The 23,651-nt window shown below is 43.0% G+C and overlaps 2 protein-coding genes across 7 annotated transcripts in view; one reads left to right on the top strand and one right to left on the bottom strand.

Moving 5' to 3' along the window:
* Positions 1 to 12,371, bottom strand: part of LOC133506981 (kinesin heavy chain-like) — a 105,505-nt gene extending 93,134 nt beyond the window's left edge. For 4 of the 6 annotated variants that reach the window (XM_061831448.1, XM_061831449.1, XM_061831452.1 and 1 more), the window contains exon 1: positions 8,923 to 9,051. In XM_061831448.1, the coding sequence (XP_061687432.1) occupies positions 8,923 to 9,051 (129 nt within the window). Of the gene's footprint in view, positions 1 to 8,922; positions 9,052 to 11,185; positions 11,245 to 12,220 lie in introns of those variants that run through there. The other 2 variants (XM_061831453.1, XM_061831450.1) reach the window with 2 other exon arrangements.
* Positions 11,862 to 23,154, top strand: dctn2 (dynactin 2 (p50)). Its single transcript, XM_061831460.1, has 14 exons — positions 11,862 to 12,096; positions 12,387 to 12,455; positions 15,983 to 16,079; positions 16,176 to 16,237; positions 18,061 to 18,159; positions 18,246 to 18,406; positions 18,576 to 18,729; positions 19,468 to 19,533; positions 19,658 to 19,696; positions 19,829 to 19,906; positions 20,706 to 20,777; positions 20,860 to 20,962; positions 21,411 to 21,502; positions 22,571 to 23,154. The coding sequence occupies exons 1-14, from the start codon at positions 12,061 to 12,063 to the stop codon at positions 22,655 to 22,657; spliced, it is 1,215 nt and encodes a 404-aa protein (XP_061687444.1). The 5' UTR covers positions 11,862 to 12,060; the 3' UTR covers positions 22,658 to 23,154.
* The last annotated feature ends 497 nt before the right edge of the window (positions 23,155 to 23,651 follow it).

Genomic DNA, 23,651 nt, shown 5'->3' with positions numbered 1-23,651 from the left:
AGAGGTTAATTAGCATGTTTATGTCTGACTTCCTACTGCCCATCCGTTGTTCAATTGTGAAATATAACATAGATATACAATTTACAATATCTAATGACCTTTACGTGAGAGAAAACATCAATTATTGTAGGGCCATTCATGTGTTCCAGCCTCCTCCGCCTCCCCAAAAAAATCTTGTTGGAATGTATTTTAATGAGGAAAAATAGCACTCTCGACGACAATCCGTTGCAGAAGACGGTTCGAAAAGTGAATTGTTCGAAAACCGAATCGATGTTTCCCATTGCAATGACTAGAGAAAGAAATAATGTGTTCCAAGCATAAAAAATTGGGCTTTTTAAAGCATTTTTTTTTAGCTTTTCCTGATAATAAACTACATAGTAGAAATACATGCATAGTTGAAATACTTTATATGATAAAATAATTTCAGAAATATATTTATTTTTTGCTTAAAATGTATGCTTTAGTTGTAGAGTACGCTAGGCTGGGAATTCATTGCCATATCTGTAGCGACTCAGAAGCACGCACACCAGATTCATATTCGGCTATCAATTCTTTCTTGAAGTCGACAGTTTTACGGAGAAAAATCAATTTTTCAGCACCAGCAGCCTTACGATCTCCACTTGCCTTCTTTGGAGCAATGATTGGGGGTTAATACGATATGATGAAAATGAGATGAGAAGAAAAACACTACCGGGACACATCTGTGTACAGAGGCTGCGTTATACAGAATAACAAAAGTGCGCTGATTGCGGCGCACCTGTTATGTAATTTCCGGGTTTTTATGGGGGAGGGGCATTCGAATAGACAATAACAAAACACATCATAGTCGGGTCGACTGCTTGTGGCACGCGTGATGTTATTTATGAGTTTTTTCGGGGGGCGTTTAAATAGACAATAACAAAGCCTGTCGTGGGTGGGTCAGCTGGTTGCGCCCCGCCCATTATGTTATTTCCGGGTTTTTTTCGGCGCTGTGGGAATTCACAACAAAGCGGGTCGTGGGTCAGCTGGTCTGGCCGCGTGCAATATGTTAACTCGGGGGCGTTCGAGTACCGATTTTTGTTGGAAAACAGATTTGTTCGAAAACGGGGACGTTCGAAAACCGAGGCTTTACTGTACTTTAAAGAAACTTATAGCAATATCACAAATAGATGAAAAAGAATTCAAGCCATTGTGTCCCATTTTGTGGTTGCTTAAAACACACCAGGTGCAATATTCTTTTTTTTTTTTTTTTTCAGTTGAATCAAAATTCTGCTCATTGTGAAGTGAGTTGCGTTGACTTCACTGCCACCGTACAACGCTCGTATTACAAGTTTGCGCTCGCAAGTCAAAGCAAAAAAAAAAAAAACATTTTTAAATCACACAAATGAACACAACATACCCTGAAAACCTCGTAAATCGGGTCACTCGTATTGGAAGGAAGGCACCGTTGTGCTGCTTTGCTGATTTAGCAATTGAAGCAATGTACAATTAAATACGCATTTTTATCTATTTTTAAAATACTTGAATAGCATTACAGTCACTGTGATTTGACTGCCAAGTATGCACCCGCTCGCAAATCTGCAGTGAGCAAGAAAAATCATGTGTGTAAAATTTGTTACGAGTAGAACTGAATAGATACTGAAAGACGTCGCTGATTTTGTGTAGTCTTGACCAATGTTCCCTCTAAGCTGCGCCACTGCGCAATTGCGCACTTGTCGCCCACGAAAACCGATCCAGCCGAGTGAACCACAGCCTGACGTTTTTTTATTTTTATTTTTTAACACGGAAGCACAGGGTCTCTCACGACGAGCTGCTGCGAAAGCCTACTTCTACTTCCCAGTTTACCTGACACCGCCTCCCTCCGCTCTTAAAGGGGTACACTCACTTACAAACAGGACACACATTGGTAATTTTAGATCTGCGGGCAGAACTGACCACACCTGTACATTTTTCCAAACGTGAGTGACTGGCATTCTCTGTTTAATACGTCACAAGCCCCCAATTAAGTTGCCGTTAAGTTGGAACTCAGTCGACAGAAGCAACTCGGACCAAAGTGTAGCACGTCTGCCTCACACATTTGATGGATTGCAGCGTCCCAAAAAAAGCCCACGAGAGCTTAACTTTCAATAAAAGTCCAGCGTGTCATGGCGACACGAGCGTCGGAGTCATTCCATTACGAAATACGTCCAAAATATATAGCGTTAGGGTATGTGGCGTTATAGCGAAAGCTACGGGCCACAAGCTGGAGGAAGCGGATTAGCTCCGAAGGTGAGCGGCGGCGCCGTGAAACAGGAGAAATGAGTTCACGTCTTGACCCGGCGCGGCAATCCCATTACGGTGTCCTTATTGGATCGGCTGTGTGCTGCGCAAGGAGAACATTAGAGCACTTAAGTGTGCTCGGAGTGGGGGGGGGGGGGTCCAGTCCATTTGCGACGGACAGTCCATTTGCGATTCTGCTGCCGGTTTGCAGACGGCGCGAGGTTGACGCGAGGCGTACGAGATCAGATGGAGGGCGGAGGCATTTTTTTGTGCCCAAATAAGTGAGCCGTACCGTACGGTACCGCTGATTTGACATCGAGCGTGGGGCGAAACGTGGATGTCAGTATGCGGATCAGTAAATTTAATTTCGTTTTAAATATATAATCAAACAAATATTTATTATTACTGTGACTTTATCACTGACCCGTGCCAAAGCAGTAATAGACTGCAGTACTTTCAATTCAGGGACAAATTTGGGTCACGGTGAGCCACTGCCGATTTGCATTTCGCTTTTCACGATTTGGAGTTTTATTCTGAGGAATCGAACTCCAGCAGCTGCTCTGCTTATTTTTGTGCCGTAAGATGCTCCAAAATTCAGCCAAAGGTAATTGGTGCCAAGAAAGTACGTTGAAATATGCGTCCAGACTTTTCTACGCTTTCAAATTCCGTCCATCCATTTTCTTCGCCGCTTATCCTCGCGAGGGTCGCGGGGAGTGCTGGGAGCCTATCCCAGCTGTCAACGGGCAGTATGCGGGGTACACCCTGAACATGTTTCCAGACAATCGCAGACGCTTTCAAACTCTTCTGAGTAAATCTCGACGACTTGCTCAGCAGATCCATGTGTAGATCCAGTTGTCCAAGACAAGCGGAAGCGGGTTGCAAGTCCAATTTCTTATCGGGGAAAACATCGACTTCGGCATTAAAAATGGGTCTTCTATGGCAAGTGTTTCTCATTTTTTCCACGTACCATCATTATCATCTTCTAAATGTTTAACGGTATCGGACAAGACTTTGGGCGTCGTGTTGATTGAATGGCAACAAGTGTCGTGTGGACCCCACTTCGCAAACAGACTGGAACTAGTTTATCCCACCAAGAGTCTGCTGGGCAAGTCTTCTGACCCTCCGTGATTGTAACAAGAACTCTGTAAGTACCATAGAAAATGGATGGATAGGTATTCTTAGTGAATGGCCAGCAACCGGTCCCGGGTGGATCCCACTTCTCTCGCCTGAAGTCAGCGGAGAAAGGATGAAGCTCACACGCAATCTGGTGAGGAGAAGCAATGTAGAAAACGGATGGAAGGATGTTCGTGATGATTAAATTACAAACCAGTCAGGGTGGCTCCCATTTCTCTCACCAAGATTCTGCTAAGATAGGCTCCAGCTCATCTGTGACCCTCCCGAGGGTCAGCAGAAAAGAAAACAAATGACTGGGCCATGTGATTGACTGGCAACCATATCAGGCTGGACTCGGCTTCTCTCACCAGAAATGTGCTGGGAGATGCTCTAGCTTACCCACAACTCTACTTAGGATAAATCGCATAGAAAAAAATATATCAGTTGATATGTCCCGTGATTGACCGGTGAGCGGTCCGGGTTTGACCCAACTTCTCTCGTCAAAAGTCAGACGGCATAAATTCCAGCTCACTCGAGACTCAAGGATGAGTGGCGCAGACAACAGATGGATGGATGCGTTCTGGGATTGTCTGGTGACCGGTCAAGGGTGAACCCCACTTCTCTCGCCAAATCATATGGCAGATATCAGAAATCAATAAACAGGTGTATGGACTATCCCAATGCATTTGAAGTCAAAACTACTGCAGTATGGAGTTTGGAGCTACTCTCACTGCTAGAAAAAAAAAACAAAACAAAAAGAATTCAGAAAAAAAGTTATAATACCTGAGAATGTCATTTTACGGGAGGATAATTTTTAAGAGGCGGGGGCTGCCCTCAGAGGTATATTGAAAATGAGCCACTAAATTGAGAGAGTAAATGGCCCACAGCTGCCAATGAGCGTCCACGCAGCCGGTGACCTATTTTGTATTTTAAAATCACCGCCAGAGCCACACCACAGTGGGAGAAGGTTAAGCGTCGCCCCACACTTTCTACAAACGCAAAATTAATACATGTATTACAGTCACACTCAACTCAAGCACGTCGCCGGAATTAAATCGTGAGGGTCCTCGACTATTGCCAGGCAAACGAACCAACAAATCACCTCATTCCGCACCCCAAAAAAAAAAAAAAAAGACTCCAGAGGAGGCTGAGATGTGACGACGGTAAAAAGACTGTCGGGAAATCGAGCTCATCTCGGTCTTAAATCTTGTCGGCGCATAAAGATCCAGGTGGGACGCGCGCAATCCATTTTCATAGCGGAGAGACGCTCACACGGCAGCAAACCTCGCGATAGCGATAAATCAATACCAGATAGGAAAGTGGAAAACTTGCCATCTATAGGCAGCCATTTTTCTTCATTCGGTTTGAAGCGTGGCACGCCCCCCCGCCACCTGCAACCCCTTTCACCAGCATATTCGAAAAAGGTTCCCTGTTTGATGCCGCATCATTGCAGACAGTGAAATACCGCTGACAGCCATGTCTCCACACGGCGGAGCGCGGAATAAAAACGGAGGCCGACGGCGGCTATTTGGACGGCTGCCGTTGGACGGGGGCCCAAAACTTGTAACAATAAGCGGTCGGGACCGTTTTGTCACACGGGTAGAGTGAAGGGCCAAAAAAATAAATAAATTGCCAGTTCAATTTTCAGATTGGGTCGGATGACGACAAAAAAAAAAAAAAAAAAAAAAAAAAAGCTCAACTAAGGCACAAATTTAACATAGATAGATAGATAGATAGATAGATAGATAGATAGATAGATAGATAGATAGAGATAGATAGATAGATAGATAGATAGATAGATAGATAGATAGATAGATAGATAGATAGATAGATAGATAGATAGATAGATAGATAGATAGATAGATAGATAGATAGATAGATAGATAGATAGATAGACAAGTCCATCTCCAGGCTTAAAGCCTGTTTCTACTAGTGTTATTTTGCAGTTGTGTAATGTACCGCATTCTACTGTGGGTGTGTTATGTTTTGGATAAGTTATTCAGAATCTACAGCGTATTATAGACACCTCTCGTTACAGTTAAAGTACAAACTCCGTGGGCAGAATATGTAATAAATGTCATGGCTGTTGACTGTCAATTCATATTCAATGCTACCGCTATACTGAAAGGTTACATAGGAACAAAACGACTCAGGTGGCATTTCAGCGTCTTTTCGTTGCTGACATAATGAGAGTTGCTGCGTGCATACAGTGATGCCTCGGTTCTCGAGCACAATCCGTTCCGGAAAACGGTTTGAGGAGTGATTTGTTCAAAAACCGAATCGATGTTTCCCATTACAATGAATGGAAAAATAAATAATGCGTTCCAAGCCTAAAAAAATTGGGCTTTTTAAAGCATTTTTTTTAACTTTTCCTGATAATAAACTGCATAGTAAAAATACATGTGTAGTTTAAATAATTTATATAATGAAATGATTTCAGAAATAGAATTATTTTTTTGCTTAAAACAGAGTCTGCATTATACAGAATAACAAAAGTGCACTGGTTGCACCGCACGCGTTACGTCATTTCCAGATTTTTTTTCAGGGGGCGTTCGAATTGATAACAAAACGCGTCGTGGGTGGGTCACCTTCTTGCGCCGGGCGAATTATGTTATTTCTGGGTTTTTTTTTTGTTTTTTTTTTGGGGGGGGGGGGGGGGCGTGGGAATTCACAACAAAGTGTCAGCTAGTCCGGTCCCGGCAATATGTTATTTCCGGGTTTTTCAGGGTTTTTTCGAGTACCGATTTTCGTTCGAAAACCGATTTATTCGAGAACCGAGGCTTTACTGTACTACACTATAGGCAAAATAGTATCACTGCTGTCATCGGGCAGCTTTATTGGGGGATGTAACAAAGTCGCTGCCACGCCGGAACTGAACATTCTGACAGTTCCGCTTGTAAAGGTCAGACCACGGTGAGTCCCCTCACTCATGAAAAGATAAAACCGAGATTTGAAGAGACCTTCAAAGCGTATCCTGCCACTAAACGAGATACCCGATGCACAATCTCTGGTTCCAAGACTCTCACCGCGTGAAAGGAAGTCACGAAAAGTTCCTAGGTGGAAATAATTGCCGTTACGCAAAGGTGAGTAGCTAATTAATTTGTTTACATACTGCATTGTTAATCGAGCGTAAAGAGGAGTTAACCGATGTGAAAACACGCAGTCAACCGTCACGATTATAACGAGTGAGGCTGCGCGTGGTGAGGTACCTTATGTACCTTATTTAGCAGCACTGCATGAAAGATGAAAAAAAAAAAAAATATTCTCTGACTCTGTGAGTGTGCCAGTATGCAACTGTGAACGTACACTTTTTTTTTTTTTTTTTTTTTAATTTCAGTCAGCCACGCATCGCCGCTTTCAGGTTTGACTCCAAGGCTGCCCCAACCTCCCGCGAGCGCTTTTCCATCCAATCCAAAGCACGACAGCTCTCCACATCTCCTCCGCGCCCGCCGTCGACGACTCTCTCGGATCGCCGCCTCTTCAACCTCGAAATGTGGGTTCTAATTGCGAGTTGAAGTACGTGGCTGCCTGACCTGTTTTTTTTTTTTTTTTTTTTTTTTTTTTTTTTATTAAAACCCTAATCGAGTCGGATGGCAGCTGCGTGAAAAACATTTGGGACACTTTTCATGAGTTCATACTAAAGGCTACAGAAGGACACATTCACTCTTTTTATTTGATTTTATTTCATCTGCAGAACAAAGCACATCTCACACTCCACTTGTCCCCCCCCCCCCAAAAAAAAAAGTAATTACAAGAGCAAAAAAAGATCAACACTGGAAATGCTTTTGTGATCCTTTTTTGTCAGAACGGAGAAGAAAGTGCAGATTTGTAGCAGCTTGCTTTTCTTTTCACGAGTCATTTGGCTCGAAATCCTAATAAATAATGCAGGCCAGCCTTGGATTTGAAAACCATTTTTGTGTCGTGATAACAAAAGGAAATGGAAGTCATCCATTGCAGGGTCAAACTGTTGCCATCATAAAAACGTGATTAACTCTAGAGGCACAATTTTTTTGTAAATAACATTTCTTAACGGCAATCGCGGACCCGCCTGTGTGGAGTTTGCATGTTCTCCCCGTGCCTGCGTGGGTTTCTTCTGGGTGGGCACTCCGGTTTCCCCCCACATCCCCAAAACATGCGACATTAATTGGACACTCTAAATTGCCCCTAGGTGTGATTGTGAGTGCAGCTGTTCATCTCAATGTGCCCTGCGATTGGCTGACAACCAGTTCAAGGTGTACCCTCCCTACCCGCTCCAGCACTCCCCGCGACCCATCGTGAGGATAAGCGGCAAAGAAAATGGATGGACGGATTTTTAATGGTCACACATGAACCCAAAAATAAGTTGACCATTGTTAGCATTAAGAGACTTGAGATATTGTGCCCTTTCTTTCAATATTTAAAACTGTTTTTCAGTTTTTCCATAACAGGTTTCTGACATTTATCCATCCATCCATTTTCTTAGCCGCTTATCCTCACAAGGGTCACAGGACGTGCCGGAGCCTAACCCAGCTGTCAACGGGCAGGAGGCGGGGTACACCCTGAACTGGTCGCCAGCCAATCGCAGGGCACATGGAGACAAACAGCCGCAGTCACAATCACACCTGCGGGCAATTTAGAGTGTCCGATTAAAGTTCCGTCTTTTGGGGATGTGGGAGGAAACCGGAGTGCCCACCCGGAGAAAATCTACGCAGGTCTCTCTCTCCAAACGTCTGCTGGGCGCTTTTCAAACGTGACCCTGGATGTGTTCAGCGTTTGACCGGCAAAGTTGGGCGTACCTCGCCATTCTCCTTCCCCGCGACACTTAACTGGGACGAGCGATGTCGAAAATGAATAATTGTGCCCCCGTCATTGAGCGTCACTCAGTCAAGGGTGGAGCCCGCTTCTCTCGCCAAAAGTCAACTCGGACAGTCCGCAGCTCACCTGCGGACTGTCCGAGCGCGATAGAAAACGGACGTATGGATCGATGTTGAATCGTAATATCACGGCTGAAGGGTGTGCGCGCGCGAGGACCCCGACGGCAATTTTCTGCAGTCCGCTCTGTCGTCCCAGCAGATGGGCGGGATTTAGTCCTACCATTCAAACATTGAGCACATTTGCATTTAAACTCCCCCCCCCCCTCAAGAAAAAAAAAAAAAATCCCCCACCTGCTGCCTGCGCCGTCACACGGCCAATCCCCAGGCACATCGACCTCAAGTGTACTGTCCATATATCTGCACGCCATTCAACGTGTGTACACCTTCTCGTGTGCTGCTGCAAATCAGCGCGTATAATCCACGGTCATATATATAAATTAAAAAAAAAAAAAATCTGGGGTATCATTTGGGGGTTAGCAGCTCATAATTCACAATCAGGCGTCGTATCGAGTCCCCAGTTCGATCAATGCCGACACAAGCAAAAGTGCATTTTTTTTTTTTTAAAGAGTGACATTTAAGGTCAGAGCAAAAAAAAATGTGTGCAGACTGGAATATTGATCCAGGACTTTTCAGAAGCTTTTAAGAGGTCATCAGTGTGGATTAGCATTAATTGACATCACGGCAATGATTAAAAATAATAATCACGTTAGCAACTTACCCCAAGGAGAACGGCGTCTTCACCTTGGAACACGGGTATGAACTTATCTCCGCGCAGGATTTCCGAGCGGTTGAGCGGACGAAAACGACACAGCACCTTGATATTGCATTCTGCATTACTGTCAGCCATTGTTGTAAAAAAAAAAAAAAAAAAAAAAAAGAAGTGCAGTTCCCAAAAATGTTGAAAAGAAAAAAAATAAAAATGAAGCTTCCGTGCAACCTGTTCCCAAGTGGATGCCGACTTACGCGCTCACAAGGCGATGATGCATTTGCAACGTTGCACTATCTACTACAATGTTGTTTTGGGTTGCTTTTCTTTTTTTTGAACGTTCAAAAGCATGAAGGAGAAAAAGAAAAAGGGGTCAAATACGAAGAACAAAGAAAGAAAACAACCCCGAGGCTGAGTTGGGTGGTGAACAGATGGCGCAGAGTTGCACTGGGGAGAGAACAGTCCAAACTGGTCCGGTCGACGGCGCCTGCAAAAAAGCAGCATGCTCGCGTTTCTCCTGCTCTCCCCCCACCTCTTTCTTTCTTTCTTTCTTTCCCTCGCTCGCTCTCTGTCTGTCTCTCTCTCTCTCTCTCTCTCTCTCTCCGAGAGTGGGCGGGGCATTCCACATCCTCTCATCAGCACCACTCGATGAAAACGAAGTGCTCTGACACCATCTGCCCCTCGGAACCCCCACAAAATGTTTTATTTTATCGTAAATTCCCCTTCTACAAATGCTAAAGAGATGCATGTGCTCAACTTATAGCGGGGGTTGCTGGGTCAGAAAAATACTACCTACTATAAGACCTAAATGTGTAAAATACTGTACCCTCACCCAGGCAAGCCAGTGAGATCCAATTATAAAAAATGTGCTATTAAAATGACAATAATGCCTTCACTTATTTTTGCTTTGTTTAAAAATATGGCTAATATTGTTTGTGGTTGAAATTTTGCACTGCTCTTTACTAATATTTTTGGTACATACACAACAGAAAATGTAACCACAATGCGTATCAGGGCCAAAACGTTTTTCAAGGTATCAGGAATTCGCAAAGTCTTCTCTTCCCAGTCAACGATATTTAAGAGAAAATTATTTGACTTTGAGTAAATCCTCCTTGGCACTCTACTGCGTTGCCTTGACATATTGACGAACCTGCATGCCCAAATCAAAACGACTCCTGTACTGTAGGGGTATCCACTGATCTAAAAAAAATAATAAAATAAAATAAAATACTGGATGGCTCATTGAAGTCGCCATCTTGATCCTCCCAAAACAAGCAGGCCGACCTGTGCGTCAATCGGCAGTTTCGTGGCTGTGAGAAAATATTCAACAGGTAAGTTGGAAAGATTTACTTTGACACTGCTAAAGTTTGTTTGTAAAGGTTTTTTTAAAAAAATTATTTTCTGATGAGCTTAATTCACTTGCACAAAGTTTTGTTGTTGTTCACTGTTCACTCTCTGCTTCACCTTTACAGGCCGACGGTTTTCCGCGAAAAAGCGATGTCAATATTTTCCCAAACTTCATCAGTGGATAAGCAAGAAATCACATTTTCCTTTGAAATTTTGGATGAATTTCATAATACAGAACTCTGCTAATTGAATTTGATTTTCAAATGCAAGGAAACAAGTTTAAATTTTCTGTCTGAAATTGGACGTCGCAGAGACAACAAATGAACAATGTGTTGAGCATGTATTGCGAGTCCTTATTTCCAAAAACATATTGAACTGATTGACTTGAAATTTAATGTTTTTATGCCCCAAAAAAATGCTTAGTTTTTTGCTATGTTATGATGACAGTGGTTCACAGCGCATTTTGGGAAAAAGTAACATGTCACAGAAATCGGGATCTAGGTAATATGCAAGGTTTCTTGCTAGTCACGGTGTTCTATCTCTTTCCTTTGCGCTTCGCCTTTTTTGGCTTACCAAGTCGAATTAAAAATTCTTCATGTCACCACATCTGAAAAAAAATGTCAAGCTCACACAACTAGTTTTAATTCTACATGCCAAACTTTGACAAAAACCCCACCATAATCCAACCTGTAAACCAGGTCATCCACACGTTTTGGGGAGGACCAAGATGGCGGCCATCTGGCTTCAACCAATCGATGTTTATGCACTATCCAGTCTTTATTATTATTATTTTTTTAGGTCAGTGGAGGTATCAGTACTCACTATTGGTATCGGTGAGTACTTAAGAGGCATTACTCAAACTGGTATTGGTCTGCAAAATTGTTATCAAACATCTCAACGTACTCAAAACGTTGCAGCTTTTTCCTACCTGGGGCGATTCCCATTGTTGTTTTCCTCGGCATATATTTCGTGTATTTGCTACAAGGTCTGTAATGCAAATGAGAATAATTTTGTCAGTTGGCTTATACGGTTAAATAAATAAAACGTTTAGAGTCTGGGGTTATGGGGTGGCATGTCCATTCATTTAAGGGAAATTCAGTCTTTTCCCAATATTATTCCACTTTTCCAGAAACAAATAAAGATGACAGAAAGAAATCATAAATACTCTAAACATGACAGTTAAATCCAAAGGACTATCTGGATTGCTCAATAAGGCTTTTGCTGGATATTGTTACGTAGACGTGCAAGCGTAGCAAATGTTGTGGCATTATGTCAAAGTATTAATGGACGTAATCTGAAAATGAGCCAAGAGCGTCAATCAGGGCGATTTCGGGAGTTTGCGTGGATCTTTACCGCCATCACGCGGCCACTTCTGCTACAACACCAGACTAAAGTAATGCCAGTGTTGCTTTTAATGAGCGGGGAAAAAAATTATACAAATGTTGAATCAGACTTTTGATACAGACCATCGACATCAGCTAATTGTTTAATGATGAAATCCGTAAATTTGTGTTTGTGGTTTAACACGGACACGCGCTAAAAGACTAGAATCTGATTTGCGTTTGATTTGACCACAAAGGTACCCCGTCTTTCGCATTTACACTTGTTGGCGCAGCAACAACAGCACCGCCTTTGCGCCCTGGCGTGCAATAAACCGAACGCACAAGCTGTCAGCTCACGGCACCGGACACATCAGCGTCCGCTTGTCGCCTTTTCTCACATTTCGGCTCAGTTAATCTTAAAAATAACATTTTGTCTCCGTCGTCCGTCTTGTGTCACTGTCGCGTTTCTCTCTCACGTACAATGGCTGACCCCAAATACGCCAATTTACCAGGAATTGTAAGTGGCTATCGCTTAGCCGGCTAGCCTAGCTTCGGCTAACAGGACGAGCGTTTGCTAACCTTGACTCAGCTGTTTTAGGACGGTTATTATTAATTATAAATACATTACGGGAAGATCTTACCTGTTAAATGCTTCACTTGTGGTGCGCTCAAAGCCCAAAAAAACGGGGAAAGGAGCAAACAAATCGTGTTTGAATCAGCCGGGGCGTGGCCAAGCTAAAAGATGTTGCTGTCCGGCTGTTTTGTTCCCCCATAATTATGATTTTTTTTTTTTTTTTTTTTAAATAGGCTTTTAACGAGCCAGATGTCTACGAGACGGGTGACCTGCCGGAAGATGACCAGGCTCAGTTTGAATCGGTAAGTTGCATGTTCTAAATAAGTTTACATAATAATAATATTAGGGTGTGTTTTTTTTTTTTTTGGTCCCAGTTTCGTCATAAAATAAAACAAATGCTTCTGTAGAAATATTGCATGGGGGAAAAAAAAAACAATCAATAGTTTCCATATGAAATGGAGACAATCTGATGAATGTGAAGGGATTCTGACTGGAAATGAGTTATTGCATCCAGGTCTTATTTTCCAATCGTTATCATTTATCAAAGTGCAGGGCACTTCATCCAATTTTTTTTTTTTTTTTTTCAAGCCTAATATTTTACTTTACTTTAAAAAAATATATATACATTTCTAATTCAGGGCAGCACAGTATCCTGAAAGAAACACTAAAAATATATATTACAATTTAAATCTAGTTTTTTGTTTGTGAATTTGAATAAATCCACCTCGTCAAGCGCCTCACTAACTTTTTGGGTCTTTTTCAAGTTATGAATTCTGTATGGTGGGTCGACAGTTTTGTGTTGTTTCTCACCGCCACGAGATCGGTTGGGGTCGTAATCTGTAAATGGACCGATTTTCAAATGTTTGGACTTGTAAATTGAAGAGCTCAAACCCTAATTGGCATTTTCCCTTCCATGTTGGCCTTCCCGCTCCCAATGCCCTTTGTTGTTTTGACTCTAACCCACCTCTCCTCGGACCGTAGCTCTTACAAGTAAGATTGACCACATTTTTATACTCCCAGTGGGCTTCAGTGCTGTGCTTTTACTTGCATGAGTTTTCCAATCAAAGTTCCACTTTTCCCTTGTGTTGATTTGAAGGGAACTGGATGAACTGCGTTCAAAGAAAAGAGTGTTGTATTGAAAAGTTTCCACCCGCTCGAACTGGTCACGCTCCCTCGCAGCTGCCTCATGGCTAACGTCGCTTCTCGCTCCTGACTAACTTGCCTGTTTAAAAGCCTCCGGGGCTCTACATCTTAATAGCACTTTATCTTAATATCGGGGATGTGACAAAAGTGTTTTCCCACTAAAAGTGTATCGTGAACTTTACGGGCTGTATCAGAAACGTTCCAGAACTGGTGTCGTGAAAGATATTTCAAATTGTTCCCATGTAGTACAGTCACTCACGTTTGGAAAAATGTACGGGTGTGGTCAGTCATGCCCGCAGATATAAAGTTGCAGGTGTGTTTTCTGTTTGTAATTATGAGTATACCCCTTTAAGAGCGGATCGGGGTGGTGTCAGGGAAACTAGGAAGTAGAAGTAGGCTTCGCAGCACCTCGTTGTTAAGAGACAGTGTGCTTCCGGGTTAAAAAAAAAAAAAAAAAAAAAATTGCGCAGCTTAGAGCGAACAATTGTTCAAGACTACACAAAATAAGCAACGTCTTTCAAGATGTATGTATTTCTACTCGTAACAAATTTTACGCGCGTGATTTTTCGTGCTCGACTGTGTAGATGTGCAAGTGTGATGGCGCGCGGGGGCATATGCGCCTGTCAGATCACAGTGACTGTACTAGTAAGTGACTATTTAGATTCCCCCTCCGCTCGAAAGCCATTTTTGGAATATGCATCGTAGCAGTTTTGGGGGGGAAGAAAAAAAAAAAACCCCACCACATAGATGAGATGTACCTCGCTAACGTGACCTAAAAAAAATTGCAAACAGTGGCCAGTGGAGTAATGTGGAGGATAACTTAATCTATGTATTTTTACGTCAATAGTGGAAGAGTTAACCAAGGCTAAATTAATGTATGTACTATTTATACAGTATATTATTGTTTGTTCCTTGGTCTTCGTACTTGTGGAGTTACTGACATGCAACTGAGGCATCTATACACGAAATGTATATGGATATAGACTCAGATATTCGCATTCATTTGGAATTTAGTCAGCTGGACCTGCAGCGTACGAAAATCCAGATGCGATGCGCCTTTTACGTTTGCAAATGCATGAGAAAATGATGCAGATGCGTGCCCCGATACACGTCGGTTGTCCATAATAATGCATTTGTAGTGCGATTAGAGTGGAACAATGCAACCCCGCCAACCGCCCCGCTTCTCTTCCCCACCACCCCCCACAAACCTCACGCTTTGTCACAACTGGGGGAAGAGAGAGAGAGAGAGAGATCTGGAGTCATCCTAAGATGATTTCACTGAAGCGTTCACTTCTTTCTTTTTCTTTCTTTATTTTCTTTCCCTGATCCCAGTCAGATGATCCTGCTGTGTGTGTGTGTGTATGATAACCACATTAATGTGTTGTCTCTCTCTCCCACCCGGCAACCATTTTTACGCTCTTTCTAACAACTCTTTGGAAACCCAAGGAGCTGGTAAGAGCCTGACTAACCTTCCTCGTTTCCGCCCCCGCCACCCTGCATCAGTGTAACCTTTCTAGTGTCGCCTCGTTTGTTTTTGTCTGTCGCCGTTTGAATCCAAAGTCTTCACTTCATCGTCATAATTACAAACACGTTTGGTTCTTTGTTTCATTCACATGCTGTCGTGTACTTGGTGTCCCACGACTTCATAATGAGTTCAACATGTTGAAGATGAGTTTTAGTGCTGCGCTGCTTTTTAATCATACTGAAATCACCGAGGAATTTAGCCCCAAACTAATTCACATTGTTTTAATTTTGCCATCCGCTTGTGATTAATTTATGACAATCATTTTAATTTGAAAGGGAAATCTGTCTAGAGGCATTTTGTTGGGTGGTGGTGATCAAGTCTATTTTTTTAACATTCTTTATTTTTTTCTCCTTGATGTTCAAAATACAGGGGGTCCTTGGTTTACAACGGTTAGAAAGTTCCATTCCTACGTTGGAGACGTAACCTGAATTTAAATGTCAAATGAAATGTGATGTTTTACAAAAGAAGCCGTATGTTGCTGTGAAAACACTTCCTGGGCATAAATGTAAAAGTTTGTTTCTAAATGTATTGGATTGGACGCCATACAGTACGTACGATGTATTCTTACCGTGCTCCACAAAATACCGTAATTCTCGGCCTGCAGAGTGCACCTGGTTATAAGCCTCACAGAGTACATTTGTAAAGGAAATTCCATTTGGTACATACATACGCCGCAAGTGCCCACATTGAAACTGACATTCAAACACATATTTACTTCGACGGTACACAGAAACAGTTTAACCCTAGAGCAGCGCTAACGCTAGGGCCGCGCTAACGGTAACAAGGCCGGTTAAAATAAAATTAACAGTAAATATCACTGAGACATGCCAGTAACACAGCAGCAACACGCTAGCGCAGCACTAACGGGGCCGGTAAAAGTCACTTCCTCGGCACATAAATTCCACCGGTCTCATTCTTACCTTTTCCGCTCGAGAGCTCCCTTGGCGGCCGTTATGGGGAAAAAAATGCACAAATTAGCCGCATCACCGCATAAACCGCAGGGTTGAAAGCGTATGAAAAAACTTGCAGCTTGTAGGCCGAAAATAACGGTAGTTCATTACACACCGTTGATAACCTCAAAAAGGACCCTCTGCATGTTTATTTTCTGTGGACACACGTCTGACTTTTTTTGTTGTTGTCTTTTTCTTCCCTCGATAACAGGAGGAGCTGTGCAGCGACAGCGTGGAGAGAATTGTGGTCAACCCAAACGCCGCCTACGACAAGTTCAAGGACAAGCACGTCAACACCAAAGGACTGGGTCAGGTTCCACTTAATGAATCCGAAAGTCCGCCGTTTGATTTCGGTTTTCGTTTTTGATCCTTTTCCTTCATCTCATCCTCGCTTTCCTTTGCAGACTTCTCCGACAGAATTAGTAAAAGCAGAAGAGTGGGCTACGAGTCTGGAGAATTTGAAATTGTGAGTACAGTCGGTTCGGGGCGCATTAGGCATTCCAACAGACGGAAGCTAAGCTTTCCATGCTAGTTAAGAGGAACTTACACACACAAAAAACTAGGAGTAAAGCAGGATTTGGAAAGTTCTGTACCTACGTCATAAAATCACGTGACTTTTGTTTACGTCTCCATATTGCCGGTCAAGCTAAGCATTGCTCAATGCTAAGTCGGTTGGGTCGGTCTTGTAGCACGACGCCCAGAGTTTTGTCCGATATACATTATTAGACATTTTAGAAGGTGAAAATAAACAAAGGTCTGTGGAAAAATTAGATGAACTCGGCGTAGAGGAGCCGTATTTAATGTCGAAGTCGATGTTTTCGCCGATAAGAAATTGGACTGTTAATTAGCGCCTGCTTGTCTTGGACAACTGGATCTACACGTGGATCTGGTGAGTAAATCGTCGAGATTTACGCGGAAGAGTTTGAAAGCGTAGAAAAGTCTGGACGCATATGAATACTTTGTTGCTGGATCTCTTCTCAATCAGGAATAAATCCCACATAGTGACGGTTTTGACGGCTCGTGAACGCGGAAGGGTGTTCGCCCACACATTAACCTTTGCCGGAATCCATCGAACTTTTCAGCTAGTCTTCAATACAAATAGCAATATTTAAATAAATGACCGCTGGTTTAACACAAACTCGCATTCATTAACTATGATTGAGGGGGGAAAAAAAGGACAGAGTTATCTCCGTGGAACGTGTGGACGGAAGGGATTGCGGTCACACTTAACGTCCGTAAACCTCTGCAACAGAGTACTTTTTGGTAATTTGATCTTCAGAATAATTCCGACCTGAAACGAAGTGTGGGGGGGTTGGTTGGTTGGTTGGTTGGTTGGTTGGTTGGTCGGGCATCATCCATCACGTTTAATTTCCGAAATCCATCGATCTTTTTTTGGTCTTTTCAGCCGGTATTCCATCGAATGACCTCTTTGAATATCTGTCTCGTCTGTTGTGACAACCAACAGCACAACAGGTCTCGGCTATTGTAAATATTCTCCTCCAGTTCAATTTCTCCCACAATGTCGAGCAGCTCTGTTTGACCGGCAAAATGGTGACGTCACGTGCACGAGCTCTATAGATGGGGGAAAATACATTTTAGGGTAATCTGCGTAAAACAAGCATATTTCATGCAAATTTCTCCATTGAATGCACAGATGAGTCTTTGTGAGTTTTTTGTTCCACTAATTTCAGGTGGAATTGTTTAAAAAATGATTACTTTTTCAGCACTGAATCATAATTTTAAGTATTCTGTATTATTTTTGACCAGAAGTTTCTGGTAAGATTCTGAGTTTTTGCTATGTGAATGTGACTTTGTTGGTATTTTTGGGTAAGGGTGCATTTTTTTTTTAATTGGTTGGGTCGAGGAGGGAGTGGCTCGTACTTAATATTCATGTTTTTGTTCTTCAATGACAATAGAAATGATTTGTAGGGTTGAAACGATGAATCAGATAACCTGAATATTTCATTTCAAAGAAAAGGTTGAGATGAAACCTCTGCCTTGTCGTTTCACAGGGATCATTTGCCCAGATGGAAGAATGCACCGCTTCCATTGATCCATCCATTTTCTGTATCACTGATTCTCACTAGAGTCGCGGGACAAATCCTATTCATGCCTTATAATTTTTTTTTCTTTAGCCTGGATGTGCACAACAAATTAAAATGTCAATATTTATGTTTCGATATAATACTTAAACAGTCCCCAGCTTAACATCCCATAGAAATTCACCCAGCAGAGAATTCCACCCCTTTGCAAACTTCTTTTCTGCGTGGTTCCATTTTTGTGGTGCAGCTCGGAGAGGGCTGCGGTGTCAAGGAGACACCCCAGCAGAAATATCAACGGCTGGTGAACGAGATCCAGGAGCTCTGTCAGGAGGTGGACACCATCCAGGTAACCTCTCACACACACACTTTGAACTGTGATCACTTACTGGTTACTTCCTTACACTGTTATTACAATGTCGACTACACCGCCAGGCCATCACAAAGGAAAGCAACGCGGAGGAGCGGCTGACCCCGGTCGTCCTCGCGCAGCAGGCGGCCCAGCTCAAGCAGCATCTGGTTTCGGCTCACCTTGACTCGCTGCTGGGACCGCAGGCGCACATCAACCTGGCGGATCCGGACGGAGCGCTGGCCAGGTGAGCCGCCCTACATCGACGCCCCGCCGAGAATTAAGTCATTAATTATATTAAAAAAAATATATATATATTGTGCCGCAAGAAGCACCAAACTCACTTTTCAGTGAAGTGGATGTCGTTCCCCCCCCCCCACTCCCATGTAACCATTTGGCCCCATCTGCTTCCCCAGGCGGCTGCTCACGCAGCTCGAGGCGGCCAAGGGCAGTCGCAGCTGCTCCGCGGGAGACGGCAAGGCGCCGGCGTCGGCCAAGGCCCCGGACGGAGTGGTCCTGTACGAGCTGCACAGCAGACCCGAGCAGGAGAAGTTCAAGGAGTCTGCCAAGGTTAGCAAAAAATAAAAATAATGACGATCTAGTGAACCCCCATTTTTATTGCAGAGGATGTCTTCCTGGACTCATCCACAATAACTTAAAACCTGTGAGAAAAAACTTTGTGTAGTTTTACCTCTCCCGTGTGCTTTAAACTTTAACGCTTTTCCTACAAAACGCACTGTGGTGTGTGTACCCCTAGATGGCAGCAATGTCTCGGGTATGGAGTTCAAAGTATGTTTGACACCGACCTCCTTACCTTATACAACGGCCATGTTAGCCTTTCTTTTAGCCTTTTTTTTTGTCCCCTGACTTTGTAACTCATTTCATAACTCATTTTTGTAAAGCATTTCCAGTGGTCCTCATGATCTGCTGTCAAAGACATAAGCTGCCGGGTGGGCTGAAAATGGATATTTAAAGTCTTTTATCTCAAGAATCCGTGATGTTACCTAAGAGAATGGAAAATGTAGCAAATTGTTACAAAAGTTGAAATGCAAAGGAATTGCAGTTGAGAATGAAACGCTATACTACACAAATACTGGAATCAAGACACCGTACAGTTAAGGGTGAAATGCTTTGATTTCTTATTTTTTTAAGCCACTGTACAATTGAAATTTAATCCAGTAATAATTTTATGCACCGCTCATGCTCGTCAGCACACTTTGAGAATCACCCATTAAAAGAAAAAAAACAATTTTGCTGTGCAGGCGGCGCTGAAGTGTTTGTATTTGCTCTACTTTGTTCTCTCTGTAGATGGCAGAATTGGAGAAGCGTCTGGCCGACCTGGAGATGGCTGTCGGCTCGGCATCAGACAAGCAGGTATACGTCTGCTTCCCCTCTCGACAGACCTCACGCGCAAAGTGTAGTCGCGTTCCTGTTGCTATGGATACATAACCTTGATTGATTTGAACGCGTTTTAACGTAATTCTGTCCTCCACCGCAGGGTCCTCTGAGCGCCGGCATGCAAGGAGTCAGTCTGACGGTGAGTCGTCCACTTAACGCCGTCGTCACCGACCAAAGAACGAGGTCGCGCCACAGAGACGACATCACTTCCTGTCATGTACTTTACTCTATATTCCCTTAAGTCAGACCTGTTTTTTTTTTTTTGCTTCAGGATACATTGGAACTCCTCCAGGCCAGGGTCAGCGCGCTGGACTCGGCTACTTTGGACCAGGTGGAGGCCAGGCTGCAGGTACGCCGTGCAGCGGGGGGGTGCAAACTTTAATGGACAGATATAATTCACAAAAAGTTAATCCTCCATTTTTTTTTTTTTCTTTTATATCCACTGTTCAAATCCCAGGTTGTTGTGATTGAAAATATCAAGATAAACCATTATTATTATTTTTATCATTATTTTCACATAACCCTGTAAAACTCGATTTCAATTTTTCCGAGAGGGGAACTAAAAATAAATCCGAGATAAACCTCATAGTTGGGGACGTTTATTAGTAACCCCAAATAAATCTTTGATGGTATTGTAGACGTCAGTGACTTATGTATTATATACAAACATACTGATTTTTTTTTTTTTTCTTTTTTTCAATCAAAATTATTCATCATTGTAGTGTGGTAACGCTAAAGCTGTGCTAACGGGGCCGGTTTAAGGAAAAAAAAAAAACATACCGGTAAAAATCACTGAGATACAGCAGTAAACACGCTTGCGCAGCGCTAACAGGGCCGGGCCGGTAAAAGTCACTTCCTCGGCACATATATTCCACCGGTCTCACTCTCACCTTGCAGCCGTTAGGAAAAAGTGCACAAATTAGCCACATCACCGCATAAACAGCATGGTTGAAAGCGGGTGGAAAAAAGTCGCGGCTTATTGGCCGAAAATTATGGTACGTTTTTAAAAAATAGACTCGCAAAGGCACAAGAAAATATAATTATTTTCATGTTATTTGACTTGGAGGGTTCCGCTCTGTTCGGTGAGAATGTTTTGACAGGGCGTTCACATACACGAGTACAATTTGATTGTATTCCTCCCTTTTAAGAGCGTGCTCGGGAAGATGAACGAGATCGCCAAACACAAAACGGCCATCGAGGACGCCGACGCACAAAACAAGGTTAGTCCGCGCTCGGCTTTGGATCGACTCGCACGCAAGTCGAGGTTTTGCTGATTTTGGTGACACTTTCGTGTGTCCGTAGCTGTCGCAGCTGTACGACACGGTGCAGAAGTGGGAGGCCGTGTCCACCTCGGTGCCTCAGGTGGTCCAGAGGCTGGTCACGGTCAAGGAGCTGCACGAGCAAGGTGACAAATTCAAAATTACGCGGAATATTTCCAAGGCGCTAGCGAGCCACGGTACCCGCAGGGTTGAAAGCGTGTGGGGAAAAAATGCCGGTGCTTTCACAGGAACTTACAGAGTAGTTTGAGATGAAGTTTATTCCTTGTTGGTCTGCACGATTCGACAGCATTTTCCTGCCTACCAATGTTTAACACACGAAGTACACGCACTAAATTGGATTGCAGCATTAAATCACGATACACAATCTGTTGAACGTTTTACATTCAATTTTAAAGATTTCTTCCCATTTTTATAGAGTGCTGTTATCAAACAAAAATGTGGGTGTCTTCTGGGGGGGTGGAATTGCTCAATGTCCTTTTAATTTCAACGAACACGGTCACAGCGCTTGCTGTGTTTTGGATAGAAGCCGTTAAAAACTGATCTCAGATTAAGATTTTTGGGTGTGTCGCACAGCGATGCAGTTTGGTCAACTGCTCACACATCTGGACACCACTCAGCAGATGATCAACAACTCTCTGAAGGACAACAACACCCTGCTGACACAGGTAAAGGCTGCGTCGGCAATACCGCAGTGGAACCCTCAAATTGGGACTTAAAACGCTTGTGCACAGTTTACAGACATGTGATTTTTCCGTTTATAGGCGGAATTCCATCTTTTTAAATTGCTTTGATGAGGAAAAAAAAAAAAAATCTAAATTTTTCTGCAATATTCCGACCGTAACCCGTGCCAGAATTGACACTCGTTCATATTCCGGTCCGACTTTTGCAAGCGAGGTGGAGGATTAGATACACGTTTGTCGATTGGTTGAATGTGTTTCTCCTGACCAATGAAAACGCTTGTTGTATATGAAGCGGTTAATGGGGGCATTTTCAAGTGGACACGATGGCGGTGCTCAAGAGGAAAGACGCCTCTCGAGTGAAAGAAGTTGATAAATACGTTTGGATGGAATGAGGAATCGTCGATACGGTTAAAAGAAAGAAGTTGCCACGCTGTTAAGCGGCTTCATTCGCAAAATCGATCGACCGCCACAATAACGAGGTGAGAGTTCAGAAGCAATTAATTGTAAAAAAAAAAAAAATGGCTGTATATTTACTAATGACGCGATGTTAATAATTGTCAAATTCATGCGTTTCAATCATTTACAAGAAATTAAAACGTTTTTGAAAAAATACGATATCCACGCTATGAGAGCACGCTTGCATGCCATGATGCAAATATGAATTCAATTTAGTAGTTAGTTGAATTTGTAATTTTTGGGGGTAAAGGTATGCACCTAAATAATGAAGGATTATATTGTGTACATTTTGAAAACAGAATGCCATTTATGTATAGATATATTTTATAAAAGTTGCACGTTATCATTCTTCGATCATGCTTGCAGCTCCGAGACCCCGGGCAAATTTTTTTTTTTTTTTTTTTTTTTTCCCCCCCATTCATTCAAATCACATGTCTGGTTAATCGAGGTTTTGTGATGGTGACGGTTCAACCAGCACCTAATAGTTTATTTTACTTTTTGACAGCAACGGTCAATATCGGACATACGTACGGCTCTCGTGTCGGCGATCCAAAAGTTTCTCTTCCTCACGACCTCCTCCCCCTCTTCCCTCGTCAGGTCCAGATGACGATGAAGGAAAACCTGGCGGCCATCGAGGAGAACTTCGCCACGCTCGACCAGCGGATGAAAAAGGTGTCCAAGTAAAGCTGGCCACAAAAAAAAGAGAGAAAAGAAAAGAAAACATCCTTTGGGTGTCAACATGGACAAACGAGAGTCCAACTGACTCTTCTGCCCCCCCCCCCCTTGCTCTCTTCCTCCACCTATGCCTTCTTCACCTTCTTCTTGGAATGTCGGGAAAGATTTGATCAGGCTAAATTGAAGTCAATGCTGGGATTTTATGATGATTTAGTTGAACTGACGATTCAAGATGGAGGCCGGATTTCCACTGAACTATACACTCATCTGTTAAATGGCTCACGGAAATGTTCAGAGATCAGGAAGAAAAAAAATAAATAAATGCGGCGTTCCAGTAGGAAAAATGTGTAAATATGACCTTTGTTTGCTTGAGCTCAGTCGCTTTATTTGTATTTATGACTGGGACACACCACACACACACACACACACGTTTAATCCGCTTTGCCATTGCCTACAGTTCAAATGTATGATGGTCACGGAATATGATCAATAAAAGAGATTGACTCGATTTGTACGGGTTCCGAGTGTAGCGTTCTTCCACCTGCTATACACGTCGACAAACAGTAAGTGGCAGTATAGCATTCGTTTAAAGGAGGAAAAACATCTCTAGATTCAATCAAAAGTGAAACGAGGTCCAACCCTGCCTGGTCTGGTTTCAGGTCCAGTTTTGCTTCCAATTAAAATCCATTGCAATACAGCAATCGCCTACCCACGCACATCCGGGCCCACATTACACACAATGTTTAATGCCTATTAAAAAAAAAAAAAAAAAAAGTGTTTTAATAAGGGAAGTCAGACTTACAGGATACTCCACAGCTGCTGCGGAGAAGGGCGTGTCCTCACTGTACTTGCAGTGTATCGTGTACAGTACATGTGGTCATCGTCCATTGTGCTGCCAGACCATCTGCGCTCAATTAGATCGCACAACACTGTTACTGTCAAGCGAGAGGAGGAAGAGGTCTGACGACGACGACGACGACGATGATGAATGAATTTCGCGAAC

Source organism: Syngnathoides biaculeatus, chromosome 10, assembly GCF_019802595.1.
Source record: "Syngnathoides biaculeatus isolate LvHL_M chromosome 10, ASM1980259v1, whole genome shotgun sequence".
NCBI lineage: Eukaryota > Metazoa > Chordata > Actinopteri > Syngnathiformes > Syngnathidae > Syngnathoides > Syngnathoides biaculeatus.
Note: the sequence above shows the minus strand (reverse complement) of the source record. Positions and strands in the feature narration are given on the sequence as shown.

Bases quoted from the DNA above. Each gene is read 5' to 3' on its own strand.
- dctn2 (XM_061831460.1), top strand. From the start codon at position 12,061: ATGGCTGACCCCAAATACGCCAATTTACCAGGAATT. The intron at 18,407-18,575 runs GTGAGCCGCCCT...CTGCTTCCCCAG, and splicing joins CCGGACGGAGCGCTGGCCAG to GCGGCTGCTCACGCAGCTCG. The intron at 21,503-22,570 runs GTAAAGGCTGCG...TTCCCTCGTCAG, and splicing joins ACAACACCCTGCTGACACAG to GTCCAGATGACGATGAAGGA.